The sequence below is a fragment of the Dasypus novemcinctus genome, chromosome 6, assembly GCF_030445035.2.
Source record: "Dasypus novemcinctus isolate mDasNov1 chromosome 6, mDasNov1.1.hap2, whole genome shotgun sequence".
Classification (NCBI taxonomy): domain Eukaryota; kingdom Metazoa; phylum Chordata; class Mammalia; order Cingulata; family Dasypodidae; genus Dasypus; species Dasypus novemcinctus.
Window position 1 is genome coordinate 131,004,206 of NC_080678.1, and position 14,726 is coordinate 131,018,931.

Below are 14,726 nucleotides of genomic sequence, written 5' to 3' on the forward strand. Positions count from 1 at the left end.
GAATTTACTTGTTTGACATTAGTATTCTTAGTTTTATTTCCCTTTCCTTTAGATGAAGAATTTTTTGTGACTATTTTGCTTTGTCTTAGATTTCCTGTGTATTTGTGAATTTTATAATTCAGTGAAATACAAATCACCTTAATTATGTTTTTGACTCATAGTTTGTATTATATTCACTTTTGGCACATTAGTAAGTTGATGTCAGTGTTTAAAAATGTGTTGACAAAATATTAATTTTGGTTTTCATTTTTATCAGGAACATGAGTGGAAAATCTCAAGTCCACATTTTTTTTGGGGCCCCAGCTGTTCCACTGAAAATGACAGCATCACAGGAACCAGCTTCTATAATACCCACTCCTGAGCCCTGGAGAAAAATTCAGTTTTTGTGCAGCCAGCACTCTTTACCTGTGAAGGATGACAGCTGCAAGCACAGAAACCTTAAAGAGCAAGTCCGGGAAGCTACAGGTTCTGCAGAGCTTCTTCGTGGTGGCTTTGTGGCGAGCTCTAGGACTAAATCTCCTCCTTTGAGAGATGACTCTCGACGCTGTATTTCTGAAGCACAGAATATAAAGTTCCAGAAAAGTCGCTCCTCAGGGATGAGTGATGTAGCTAACTGTGGTGTGCAGGTGCGTGAACTCGAGGGCGGAGTTCAACCTTTAACTGCAGGTGAAACGCCGCGACAGCTTCCGGGTGAAAATGAGATCCCAGAAGGACAGCACAGTGATCCGTCAGGTATCTGCAGTCAGCAGTGTGAGCATCTGTCCTCCCAGGCAGCTCGTAGATACACAGCTGTTTTGGATTTGGTCTGTAGTACCAGACAGACTAAGAGAGGGCCAGGAGCTCTAGAAGCAGAGTGTGTGCCTCATGAAATACAAAACCAGCGTCCGCAGTGCTTTCCCTCTAGAACGGTAGATGAGCCAGGATCTAACGGAGCAGTTAGCCAGGTCTCAGCCTGTGAAGTATCTACTGACACTGAATTTCTAAGTATACTGGCCTCCAGCCAGATTGCTCTTTTAGCTCAAAGGCAGCATAAAGGGCAGGATTCTGCAAATAAAGGAGCCATACCCATGGAGAGTGAACCAAGGGCAAGTGAAGGGGATGAAAGGGTCACTGACGACAACCTGCCCCCATCCCGCGATGGAGCATATGGGAACGGACAAGAGCAAGCTCATTCCCTTGAACTTTTTAGTCCTGTTTGTCCTGAAACAGTAAGTAGCCACATTCACATAAATGCCGGAAAAGGTCTTGAAGAAAATACTGCATTTCAGGAACTTTTCAGTTCTGAAGATAAACTGCCTCCCACTGAGATATGCATTGAGCCGTGTGGCTCGGGAATACTGTGCTCCCAACAGAGTGCCTTCTGTCCCAGCTCTCCCAAGAGAAGCAGGAGCTCGGAAGAGAAACTGGGCCATTCTAAGGCTCCGTCACGAGGCCTCCCAGTATCCGAGAAAACTAAGTTGCTGTCTCACACAGAGGATCCTGCTGTCACAGTGGGCCCGAGCAATGCCTCTGAATTCAAGCGTTTTAAAAAAACGTCATTGATAAAAAACTGTGATTATAAAAGTTGGAAGTATAATTGTCTAGTCATGGTGTTATTGCCATGTTATGTGAAAGAAATAAACATAAAATCAGGACCAAGTTCTGGCTCTAAAGTACCTTTGGCAACAATGGTAGTCATAGACCAATCAGAAACGAGGAAGAAGGTTTTTCTGTGGAGGACTGCCGCATTTTGGGCACTTACAGTGTTTCCTGGAGATATAGTTTTGCTCACAGGTGAGGTCATCGTGGCCCAGGGTAGTTTATTTGATAAAGCTGTGGGTTTTGCCACAGGACCCTCTCCAGGAGCTGCCTCCCGGCACCCCCCCGTGGTCTCCTCAGCACCCCTGCTCTTTACCTTTAACTGGCTCCGTCCTCCTTTCCAGAAACTCACCTTCTCCTTCAAGAACCCTCGCCTGCCGCCCTCTTCACCTGCTGTGCAGTGTTCAGGACGAATCGCCAGGCTCTTGTGTGTTTGCAGCAGTGTTTTAAGGCAGGTGCTGATTGTGACAACTCTTTCAGTTGAGGAAACCGAGGCCCAGAGAAGGACCTAACTTGCCCAACATGAAGCACCTAGGGAGTGGCAAAGCTGTAACTCGACCTCCGTTAGCATCTTCAGCGCCCTACGCTTACCATGTAGTTGTAATCATAGAGCACATACCGTTTTCTTTTTTTTTTTTTTAAAGATTTATTTATTTATTTAATTTCCCCCCTCCCCCGGTTGTCTGTTCTCTGTGTCTGTTTGCTGCGTCTTGTTTCTTCGTCCGCTTCTGTTGTCGTCAGCGGCACGGGAAGTGTGGGTGGCGCCATTCCTGGGCAGGCTGCACTTTTTTCGCGCTGGGCGGCTTTCCTTCCAGGCACACTCCTTGCGTGTGGGGCTCCCCTACGCGGGGACACCCCTGCGTGGCACGGCACTCCTTGCGCACATCAGCACTGCGCATGGGCCAGCTCCACTCGGGTCAAGGAGGCCCGGGGTTTGAACCGCGGACCTCCCATGTGGTAGACGGACGCCCTAACCACTGGGCCAAGTCCGTTTTCCGCACATACCGTTTTCAATCCCACTTTTCACCTCACATAGAAAATCTGACATTTTGGTACATGTTTTTGGTGAGTCACTTTAAAATCAGTGCTGGTATTACAGCAGAGGTACCCCTGCCTGGAGAAAGCTGAGTAAGCACACCAGCATAGTGAAAGAAAGAATGTGGTAGAGAAGTGGAGGTCAGCCTTGGAAGCTCTAAGGGGACTTGAGGGTGGCCACTGGGCATCCCCACAAGGCTGCCAGGTGCAGTGCCTGCAACAGCTCGGCCGCGGAGTGGGCCTCAGGCCTGGGGTCCGGTGCCCGCGGCGGGCTCTCGCGTTCGTTGGCTGGACTCGGTTCCTCTGGCTGCCTCTGTTCCATCCAGTGCTCAGCGAGCAGCCTTTGGTGCAGGCTTTGGCCAGGGGAGAGGAGCCCGCAGGCCTTCTCACTTCTTTGACAATTAATGTCTCGTAAATTTTTAAAAATCGTGTTCTGGTTTTATATTTGTCTCAGCAACTTGTGCAACTTTCTGCACAGCTGAAATCGGTTTAAGAGTCCTGGCAGAATTAGGTTTCTCAGGCCCTAAAGAGAGGGCTGAACCCTGGACCGCGGTGCTTTTTCCAGGGCAGTTCCTGTCGCAGCGTTACCTTGGCTGACACACTTTGTACCCTGATTGTGTCCTGCTGGGAACTCCTCTCTATCTTCACAGCTTATAGTTTGTTCTCCCTAGAGCTGTTTGTACCTCTTGGTATGTTCAGTTTCACTAACTGAGTCTGCTCTGTACATCTTGGATCCTACAGCTGCTTTTTATTCCCCATTGGACAGTGTTCCTGACCGCCAAAAGCTTTTCACTTTTAACATTTATACAAGATGGAGACTGTGTCTTTTAGGAAAAAATAGAGCTTTTAAGAATGCCTTATGTTATATTCAGATATATTTGTAGTAGAAGGGGTAATTACCTGCTGAATATCATTTGCCCAGATTTCTGACTTGCTGTTTTATTGTCTTATGCCACAGACAGATCATTTAGCCTGTCTGAACCTCAAGGCCTGGCCCATGGGAGGCATGCCTTTAGGATTATTAAGTTAACCACAGTTGAAGAATTTGTGGCATGATTAGAGGTTTTCTCTCTCTCCCTCCAGATGTTACCATTCGTGAGGATCAATGGGCTGGGGATACAGTACTTCAGACAACTTTCACCAGTCAGTTATTAAATCTTGGGAGTTATTCTTCTGTTCAGCCTGAAGAATGTAAGTCATTCTGAATTTAATAATTCAATTAAATTTTATGATTTAGCAGTTAAAGTATAAAACATATTAGGAAAGATTAAAGTATTTCACAAAGTGTGTTTTTAACAAGTTAACTGTAGAGTATTGGTTTATTTTCTTCAGTAAGAATGAAAATAGAATTTTAGAAAATGAATATTGTAATCAAATTTAAGAAGTATTGGGATTCATGTTCATTTTCTTAATAAATGAAAGGAAATCGAATGGCAAAAGTATATGATTATCTCCATAGTTGCTGAGAAAGCCTTTGGTAAAATTCAACCCTATTTCATCAGAAATAGTAAGAATCTTCCCTTACCTGAACCCTAGCAACATAATATTAAAAGTGAATCAAAATACTCTATTTAGCATCATACTCTTTTTTTTTTGTAAGTTAAAACTAAAATTTTAAAATGTCATCTTTAGGAATACTTATATGTGCATTAAGGTATGTAAAAGGGAAAGCAAGCGGAAGACAAACTTAACTCTTTCAGATCAAGGCGCTGGAGGGGGTGGGGTGAGGGGATAGAATTAGAAGAGGCCATGTGGCTAGACGCAGGAAGTACCTTTTGGTTTTGGGTCATATACTTATTTCCTAGGCTGCTGCATGGCCGAAAGCAATGGAAACTTATTCTTTCTCAGTTCTGGCAGCTGGAAGTCCAGTATTCAGGAGTCGCAGGGGTGCGCTTCCGCTGCAGGCTCTGGAGGAGAACCTTCCTTCCTCCCCGGCTCCGTGGCTCCTGGCAGTTCCTGCCTGGTGGCAGCATCCTCCCGTCTCGGCCTCCGCTGTCACCTGGTCTTCTTCCCCGTGCGTGTCTGTGACTTCACAGTGTCTTATTATATGGACACAGGGCCTGGGCTTAGGGCCACTGCTCCACTCTGACCTTATCATCACATAACTCATGATATCTGCAAAGACCCTATTTCCATGTATTTTTTCACCTTCTGACCTTTCGGGTGGACGTGACTCCTTGGAGGACACTGTTCAATCATTTCCGATGGTGTGTGTGTGTGGATGCTTACTTTGCTTTTACACGTCACTAGCTATAGCAGTAGGTCGTCTGGGAACCGTGGTGGGAGGTGACCACCAACCAAGGATTACGCTTAAGCTGATTCTGTTCCCCTGAGGTATGACGGGAGAAAATGAAGCACACTTAATAGTCCCTGATTTTATATTTTCGTCTTTATAGATATTAACCTCGATTAAACCTTGTTCACATACATAAGCAAATAGCATTGAAAGGAACTGTCACTTCCTTCGGAGTTATTTGCCATTAATTTTTTTCTGAAATCTTTCTGAATAATTTTATTCCCTAATTTTTATCCACTTTTGTTTTTGCTTTTATTTTTTGGGAATTACTGGGGATTGAACCCTGAACCTTGTACGTGGGAAGCAGGCACTCAACCACTGAGCTACATCTGCTCCCCTATACCGTAATCTTTAAAAGATAAACGTTCAGGGAAGCGGACTTGGCCCAGTGGTTAGGGCGTCTGTCTACCACATGGGAGGTCCGAGATTCAAACCCTGGGCCTCCTTGACTCGTGTGGAGCTGGCCCGTGCGCAGTGCTGATGCGCGCAAGGAGTGTCCTGCCATGCAGGCGTGTCCCCGCGTAGGGGAGCCCCACGCGCAAGGAGTGCACCCTGTAAGGAGAGCCGCCCAGCGTGAAAGAAAGTGCAGCCTGCCCAGGAATGGCACCACACACACGAGAGCTAACACACAAGATGACACAACAAAAAGAAACACAGATTCCCATGCCTCTGACAACAACAGAAGCGGACAAAGAAGACACAGCAAATAGACACAGAGAACAGACAACTGTGGTGGGGAAGGGGAGAGACATATAAATAAATAAATAAAAATAAAGGTAAAAGTTTTTTAAAAGTAAACTTTTTATTTTGGAATAATGTTATGTTTGCAGAGAAGCTCCCATATACCCTTCTGTCAGCTTCCCCAAATGTTAATGTCTTTCATATCCATGACCCATTGTCAAAACTGAGAAATTCACATGGGTACAGTACTGTTCACTTTATTCTTTATTTCAGTTTCACTAGGTTTGTCACTGGCATCCTTTTTCTCTCCTGGGATCCAGTCCAGGACACCACGTTGGTTCAGTCATCACTTTTCCATGGCCTCCAGTCTTCCCTTGTTTTTCACGGTTTTGCCTGGTGTTTTGTAGACTGCCCTCAGTTTGAGGCCGCCTGACATTTCCTCACTGTGGCATATGTGGGGTGCGGCAGCCCCGTGACTCCTCCCTGCTGGTGCCAACGTTGAGCATCCTGGTGATACTTTTTTTTTTTTTTTTTTTTTTTAATGTTTTGATTTTTATTTTGTTCTTTTTTTTTTTTTTTTTTTTAAGGATTTATTTTTATTTATTTAATTCCCCTTCCCTCCCCCGGTTGTCTGTTTTCTGTGTCTTTTTGCTGCGTCTTGTTTCTTTGTCCACTTCTGTTGTCGTCAGCGGCACGGGAAGTGTGGGAGGCGCCATTCCTCGGCAGGCTGCTCCCTCTTTTGCGCAGGGTGGCTCTCCTTATGGGTGCACTCCTTGCACGTGGGGCTCCCCTACGCAGGGGACACCCCTGTGTAGCATGGCACTCCTTGCGCGCATCAGCACCGCGCATGGGCCAGCTCCACACGGGTCAAGGAGGCCCGGGGCTTGAACCGCGGACCTCCCATGTGGTAGACGGACGCCCTAACCACTGGGCCAAAGTCCGTTTCCCCCTGGTGATACTTTTATGAAAAATTTTAACCATCATTGTTCTTCAACTTTGTCAAGAGCAAAAAATCAGGAAAGTCCTGTCTTGAATAGGATGTTACCCAGTTGTTAGAGTTACCAGGATTTAGAAATGTCCCTTTGGTTGGAGCCCTGAGGGGCTTACAGTAGTAAGACTTGGGATGAGCGAGAGGCCTTCTCCTGTAAAGAGGAAGTAGGGCAGTTATGAAGGGGATGCACAGGAGGAGTTCTCAAGGCAGTCAGTTTAGGAACCAGTGCATGTGGAACACCGAGGCCTGGAAATTTAATCTCACGTACGCTTTGGCGTTTCTTCACACACCCATTTGGAAGACCATGGAACTTGAAATCTCCTCTTGGAGTGTCCCACAGCCACTGCAAATCCAACGTGTCCCAGCTGGGTTCTTTATCTTTGCTTATTGCCTGCCTCTCCTCGCCTGTTTCCTTTTGTGTCCCTGACCTTGGCAAAAGCCCTCCCACTTCTGTCTTGCCAGAGGCAGAGGCATCATACCACCTTTATAGTCTACACTGGGTCCATCACCAGGTCCTGTGGAGTCTGCGTCCTGGTTGATTTTCAAATTCTTCCACTTCCATCCATATACAGGGCAGTTAAGCTCACTCTGTGTGCCGATTAAAGCAGATTTCATATATTGGGTTTTGAAAATGTTAAGGTATTTGTGGTGTTCAAATATTTGATTTTAAAATCAACTTTTTATTTGGAGTTTTGTGTAAATATAGTTTTTTAATGAATATTTGAATTTACCACTTCTTGGAAAGTTTGTTTATGTAATTGACAGCTAAATGGCATTTGAGCAAAAGTCATCATATTTTACAGATGTTGATACAATGGGAGGGTAAGGGATATTTTGAAGTAATGAAAATAACATGGCAAGCAAATATTTAACGAGGGATTTGGGAGATAGATGTTACAGATATCTGGTTGTTCCAACCCAGCTCCTGGAGGGCATGAGTCAGGGTGGCCGCAAAACCAGAGTTAGACGTGGGCTTTATGGGGACTTGAGTTCAGGAGAGTGTCTCTGATAGTGGTTGGTCAGATAATGAAAGTAGAACTCTGCCTCTTACTTTCATAGAGCTGTGCAGTTCAAAATTTACAACTTTAACAGCACCAGTTTTATCAATGTGGCTCTCCAGGCCCAGTTAGAATGAACATGGAAACAGAACAGGGAACATCAGTGTTGCTAAGTTTTTCTCCTTCCTCAGCAGTTGAACTAATTGCATTAGCCCCCAGTAGCCCACAGTTACACCATCTGGGTGGCAAGGGGTTCACAGAGTTGCTGCTAGAATGTTTTCCCTATCATTTAAATTCAGTGGAATATATTCTTTCAAGCATGGTTTCACTGACGGGTGCCGCGTTTAGCACTCTTGCTTGTGCGGGATGTTGTTTTGTCTGTGATTTGGCCTTCCTTTCTGCAGGCAATCCAACACGATTTAAATATTCTTCTTCTGTAGCTGCTGCGTCTGAATCACTATCTTCTTCCACTGTCCATTCCTCCTCCTTCTCCTCATCTGAGGAGGAGACTATAGGATCCCAGGCCTGAGGGTCCCACCCAGGGGTGGTTAATATCCTCCCATCCTGGACTCGAGGCAGCCTTTTGCCCCAGCCCACGCATACCTACAAGCCAAGGTTTTTAACTGATCTTCAACTTGGCGCAGGCGATCGGTTAAAGAACCTTTCATTTTTTGCCTGTGCCAGGCACATATTTCTTTCTTGCTTTAACTCTTCTAAGCAGTCACAGAGGCCTTTGCCACTTGTTCTGCCTCAGTAGCTGCCCACAAAGCCCCTAATAGGGGCCAGGCTACAGCTGCTGTTATCTGGTGGTCTCTGCTTTTCGTCCTTAAATGCAGCTCCTCTGCTACTTGCTGTAGCACGACTGGTATACTTGCTGGAGTCTTCAGGGCATCCCCATATTCTCTTGGCGGTCCCCACTTGTCCAGGAGGGCAGCCACCCCTCCCCACATGGATGTTACAGGCCAACGTGGATGTTATAGGTTTCCCTTACAGATTCCCCCAGGAAGGAGCTCATGTCCAACACTTCCAGTGGTCCTTCGGTCTCCTGGCTGGCTCGCCAGTTGTTCCAGCCCAGCTCCAGAAGGGCATGGGTTGCAGCAGTCACAACACCAAAGGATGCACATGGCACTGGGTCAGACTTGAACTTTTTTGGGACTTACAGACAGGAGAGAGTCTCTCTGGTAGCTGTGGTCCAGAGAATGAAGGTAGCGCTCTGCAAAGAAGCAAGAAAAGATGGGCAGTATAAGGAGTGTCAGAACAAAGACATTCCATAGGGTATGAGAACAGAGTTTCTGCTAGAGTTAAATGACACACACAAACGGGGTGTCTGGTGATGTTATCGCAGGAAGGGAGTATACAGCTTGAGATTAGAGTTTACAGTATGTCTGTACGTTCTTTTCTCCAGGGAGGCTGGTTCCTTTTTAACTAGTGAGTGTCCAGGTTATGCTGGTGGCTATGTGCTTCGGCCTGTGTTTCATTTAAGGTGGGGTAGCCTGGGCTCTGGGCTTCTACACTGGTTTTGAGGCTGATCTAGTTCAGAAATTTCCTAAAAATCTTAGGACCTAATTCCAAGTAACAAATATCCCATGGAAATTCTCCATTAAAAACCATGCCCCTCTAAACTCCATGAGATTACACAATATATTTAGGTCATAGTAGAGCAATCATACAGTGTTTTCCTACTATGGACTAAGTATATTGTGTAATCTTATGGAGTTCATAATTTGAATATGGGTCACCAGAAAATAAAATGACGTTAGAGAATGAAAAGCTGAAGGTTAATTTGTGCAGAATTGGTAAAAATGATGTATATTAATCTTTGGAAATGAATAGAACAGGTGAAAGTCTAACATAATGTTTGTAACTAGCAGTACTATTAGATGAGTATGACAGTAGTTTAAAGAGAAAGTCTAAGGTCATCTGTATTACCAAAAGGAAAACTAAAAAATGTACAACATAGTAAAACCACATGTGAAATATGAATATGGGTAAAATTAACATCAGACAAAAAATTTGTGCTAAGTGGAAGAAACCAAACACAAAGTGGTACATATTGTATGATTCCGTTTATATAAAATGTAAATATAAATCACTTCATAAAGATGAAATTAGATTAGTGGTTATGTAGGGCTGGGGAAGAACTGCTGAGGGGGTGGAGTTTGTTTTTTTGAGTAATGAAATGATTCTAAAGTTTTTTGTGATGATGAATGCTCAACATTGTGACTCTACTAAAAGCCATTGATTATACAGTTTGGGTTGTCTGAATGGTATGTGACTATATCTCAGTAACACTGCTTAATAAATAAATAGTTGTACAAAAATAGCCAAAATAGGAGCTATGAACAGCAGGGGAAGCCTAGAGAGATTGAGAGGTGAAGAATTTTATTGTTTGCCTTTTTTTGCTTATTTTTATTTTTGAATTAATGAAAGTGCTCTAATAATGATTGAAGTGATGCCTGCACAACTATGTGATTGTACCAAATACCATTGATGGTTAAAAAAAAAAGAAATCATCATATCCCTGGTACCTGGTGGAGTGCCTGGCACATAGTCAATGACCAGTAGGTGCTTATGAACTGATAGTGGAAAGCAAGCATTTTGTGGCACGAGGACTATAGGAACAAGAGCTTGTTAATGGGAGAAGGAAAAAAGAATCATCTGTTTTTTTCCTACTGAAATCAGTTCACAGGCTCTGCTTTCTATAAACTAATTGTTTTGTGCCAAGATCTTATTTGAGTCAGCTTTCAATCATGTATTCAGACCTGCCTCCTTTTCTTTTAGGGAAATTGAAATTTAATCAACAGTAGTCATCCAACTGTACATTTGAAATGTATGCATTTTATTGTGTCAAGTATACCTCAATCAAAAATGAGGAAAAATTTTGGAACAGGAAAGAGAAAAACATGTGAATTGTGTAACGGCTGAAGAATTAAATAACCAAAAGAAATCTTATAATGTAGCACATGTTCAGAAGCCAAATGATGTTTCATAGAGATGAAATCTGCATGTAGAAATGAAATAATTTAATCACACTTCCCAATATAAAGTTGTAAGACAATGGTATGTGCTGTCAAGGAAATCTAAGGTTGCCATCCTTCGTGTGTCTCCCTTAGACTCCGGTGTCGTCAGTGCCGTGGTTCTTCGAGGCTTACTGGCATATGCGTCTTCAAAGCATCCCCACCTCGCAGCTCTTCCTCGGAGGCAGCCTCAGAACGTGAGCAGTGTGGAGTTCGTAGAGCTGGAGCGGCTTCAGCCTGACGTTTTGGTCCATGTGATACTGAGAGTTGTAGATATCTCTGTACTAACAGGTAAACATCCTGAGCATCTTAAGGCGAGGTAAGAAAACGCCAGGACACAAGACCATCTCAGTGCTCCATTTGTTTATCATGACGTCTTTACCACCAGACAGTAAAGGGCGGTGTCACGTGGGCGAGCGCGGTGCCAGCTCAAGCACTCCTTCTCCTTTTGCAGAGGCATCATACAGTTACAGAGGACAGAAGCAGAGGAAAGCAATGCTAACGGTGGAGCAAGCCCAAGGTCAACACTACATGCTTGTCTTGTGGGGTCCTGGAGAGGCCTGGCACCCTCAACTTCAAAGGAGAAAAGGTGAGCGCACCAAAAAGTATTTCACCTGTTATCTTTATGTAGGTAAATGATTAAAACATTTGAGCCTAAGATGAAGAGGCTCTTAAGATGTTGGACAGCATTGGAAATACAAGTGATTGTTTTTAAATAATTAGTCAACAAATTTCTTCTGTTATAATTTTCTTCTTTCTGTAAGCAATTCAGTGATCTAGAAAGCTCTCTCTAATTAATGGTGGCAAAGGAAGTTTCTACTTATTCCTTGGTATACTGCTTCACCTTTTTAGTGAAGATTTTATCTCCTCCAAATAATGTTCTTTAACAATTTAATTCTAGAGATGCTTCCACAGTTTTTATTCAGCCAAAGTACTGTGATAAATAAACTTCTCTCTGATTATAAGGCAATGTTAGGCAGTTACATTAACTCTTTCAAGAAACAGAGTTACTATTTAATAAATTATTATGTTTCGGGTTGTTATTCCAGTTGTTTTAAAAATGTGCATGACCAGACATCCATAGATTGTTCCTGTTTAAGATATGACCCATGATTCTGTTTTTCTTTAAAGCATAAATTAATAATTTATGGACCATTGAATTAAATGGAATTGTTTCAGTAAAATAGTGTAATTCTTCCTCTTGATTGTTGTGAGGTATTTTAGTTGTAACAATAAGAGATCGTTAAGTGGTATATTAGTTTTATTTTACCCTACTAAATTAATGCAGAGATTGAATAAATGTGTGACCCACTATTTTTACCTGAAGGAACAAGTTCCCAAACTTCTACTTTTAAAAAGTAGTTATCCAAAAGTAGCATCTGTCACATTGTCTCTCTTAATCATTAATAGCCTATAACTAGAATTTGAGATAAGTCTGATTTTTCACTTTTATGTAAGGATCAAGCAGCGATACTTGTTTGTTGGGTTGAGAAATCTGGCAAACATGTGCATGTGATCAGTGGCTGGCATGTCCCTGCCGTGGGCAGGGTCTAGAGCTCGGCAAACCCAGCTAGGGCAAAGGTGTTCCTCCACGCGGGACAGGGTCCCGGTGCAACAGATGGCTCCACAGTTAATGAAAAGTTACTTGGTTAATAGAAAATTCTGTGCTGTTTAGGTTAATATTGAAAACGTATGGGTCCAGAGATTAAGACGTAGTTGTCCATTCATCCATTAAGCATACATTTATTTATATCCGTTGTTTTCAAATTTCAGCATCCATCTGAATACTTACAGAGCATTCCTTCTTTTTTTTTAAGTTATTGAAGTATATCACTCATACATAAACATACATAAACAATAAGTATATAATAATAGTTGTGAACTTACAAAAAAACATATATAACATCATATAGGACTCTCATAACTCACCCTACCACCAATAACTTGCATTGTTGTTAACCTTTTTAACTAATGATTAAAGAGCACTGTCAAAATATTACTACTAAACAAAGTATTTTTCCCCTAACCAATCCTATTATTATCTTTATATCATTTATATATGAGCATACATAATTAAGTGCATAGTAAAAGTTGTGAACTTACAACACAAACATGCATAACATCATACAGGGGTCCACCAATACCTTGCATCATCATGAGATGTTTGTTACAAATTATGAAAGAATATTGTCAAAATTTTGCTACTAATCCTAGTCCTTATCTTATATTTGGTGTCTTTTTCCCCTAACCCACCCTATTATTATTTTTTAAATATATTTTTTATGACAGAAGTTGTAAACTTATAAAACAGTCATGCACATGTGCAGAATTCCCAGACAACACCCTTCCATCAACATACCACAATGTGGTGTGTCATTAGCTACAGATAAAATAATATCATCTGGTTGTTACCATGTCCGTGTACTTTTGGCTCACATTTTCCATACTGCCTCAGTATCAACACAGTACATCTTTTGCATAGATGCAAGAATATTATATTACTACTACTAATCACAGTCCGTAGGTCACTCCAGCTGTATTTTTCCCATGTTTCTCCATATTCCCAACACCCTGCAGTAGTGATATACATTTGCTCTAGCTCACAAAAGACACTCTTGAGTCTGTACCATCAACCACAATTCTCACCCACCTCTTGGTTTACTGTGCTATCCAGTTCCTAGATTATTCTCAAGCATTCCGTCAATTGGCATTTACATAACTAGACTACCATATTCAGTCACATCCCCATTTATAAACTAGCTCTTACTCACTGTGTGTTGCCATCCATTGTATACATTTCCACACTTTTACAGTAAAGCTAATTAAAACTTGTACATACATTGAACATCAGTAGTCCACTGAGTCCTTTTCTTATCTCCTTTAAGAATCCACCCCCTACCACCAGGTCTTGAAGATATTTTCCAAGAATTTCTTCTAGAAGTTTTATGATTCTTGCTTCTATTTTTAGTTTTTTGATCCATTTTGAGTTAATTTTTGGATAAGGTGTGAGATATGGGTCCTCTTTCCTTCTTTCAGCTATGGATATTCAGTTCTTTCAGCACCATTTGTTGAATGGATTGTTCTGCCTGAGCTGTGTGGGTTTGACAGGCTAGTCAAACATCACGTGACCATCCCTGTGAGGGTCTGTTTCTGAACCATCAATTTGGTTCCATTGGTCTGTTTTGTCTTGTCTCTAGGCCAGTACCCTGCTGTTTTTACCACTATACGTAGGTATTACGATTTAAAGTCTGGAGATGAGGGTTCACTTTTCCTTTTTATGATGTTTCTGCCTAGTCAGGACTCCTTACCCTTCCAAATAAATTTAATGATCATGTTTTCAGTTTTTTCTTTAATGCTGGTGGAATAATGCTGGTGGAATTTTTATCGGGATTGCAGTAAATCTGTGTATCAATTTGAGTAGAATTGACAACTTAATGTTATTTAGTGTTCCAATACATGACCATGGAATGTTCTTGCAGTTATTTAGGCCTTTTAAAATTTCTTTTAACATTGGGTTGCAGTTTTCTGAATATAAGTGCTTTACATTGCTGGCTAAGTTTATTCCTGACTATTTGAGTTTTATCTGTCATATTTTATTTTCACCACTCTTTTGATACTTTAAGTTACTTTTATTGATATAATCTTCATTTCTAGACTCTCTTCCAGGCCCCTCTCTCCTGTCTTTTCTTTTCAGGCTCTAGAACACCCTTTAATATTTCCTGAAAATCTGGTCTCTTGCTTGGAAATTCTCTCAGTTTCTGTTTATCTGTGAATATTCTAATTTCTCCCTCATTTTTTAAAGACAGTCTTGCTGGATATAAGATTCTTGGCTGGAAGTTTTTCTCTTGTAATATCTTAAATATATCAGATCACTGTCTTCTTGCCTCCATGGTTTCTGGTGAGATTTCAGCACTTAATCTTATTGGATATCCCTTATATGTTATGTATTGCTTTTCTCTTGCTGTTTCAGAATTCTCTCTTTGTCTTTGGCATTTGACATTCTGATTACTATATGTCTTGGAGTTGGTCTATTTGGATTTTTTAGGATGGGAGTATGTTGTGCTTCTTGGACCCGGATATCTATGTCCTTCAATAGGATTGAGAAATTTTCTACCATTATTTCTTCAAAT

General features: G+C 42.1%; 1 protein-coding gene across 23 annotated transcripts in view; it reads left to right on the forward strand.

The window, feature by feature from the left end:
- Positions 1-14,726, forward strand: part of SHLD2 (shieldin complex subunit 2) — a 93,886-nt gene that overhangs the window by 56,051 nt on the left and 23,109 nt on the right. For 20 of the 23 annotated variants that reach the window (XR_011649129.1, XR_011649127.1, XR_011649130.1 and 17 more), the window contains 4 exons: positions 257-1,773; positions 3,697-3,804; positions 10,693-10,887; positions 11,051-11,185. Coding sequence is in view for 20 of the 23 variants with exons in the window: in XM_071215962.1 (XP_071072063.1) it covers positions 261-1,773; positions 3,697-3,804; positions 10,693-10,887; positions 11,051-11,185 (1,951 nt within the window). In the remaining 3 variants the exon portion in view is untranslated. The remainder of the gene's footprint in view (positions 1-256; positions 1,774-3,696; positions 3,805-10,692; positions 10,888-11,050; positions 11,186-14,726) is intronic. The other 3 variants (XM_071215955.1, XM_071215956.1, XM_058299418.2) reach the window with 1 other exon arrangement.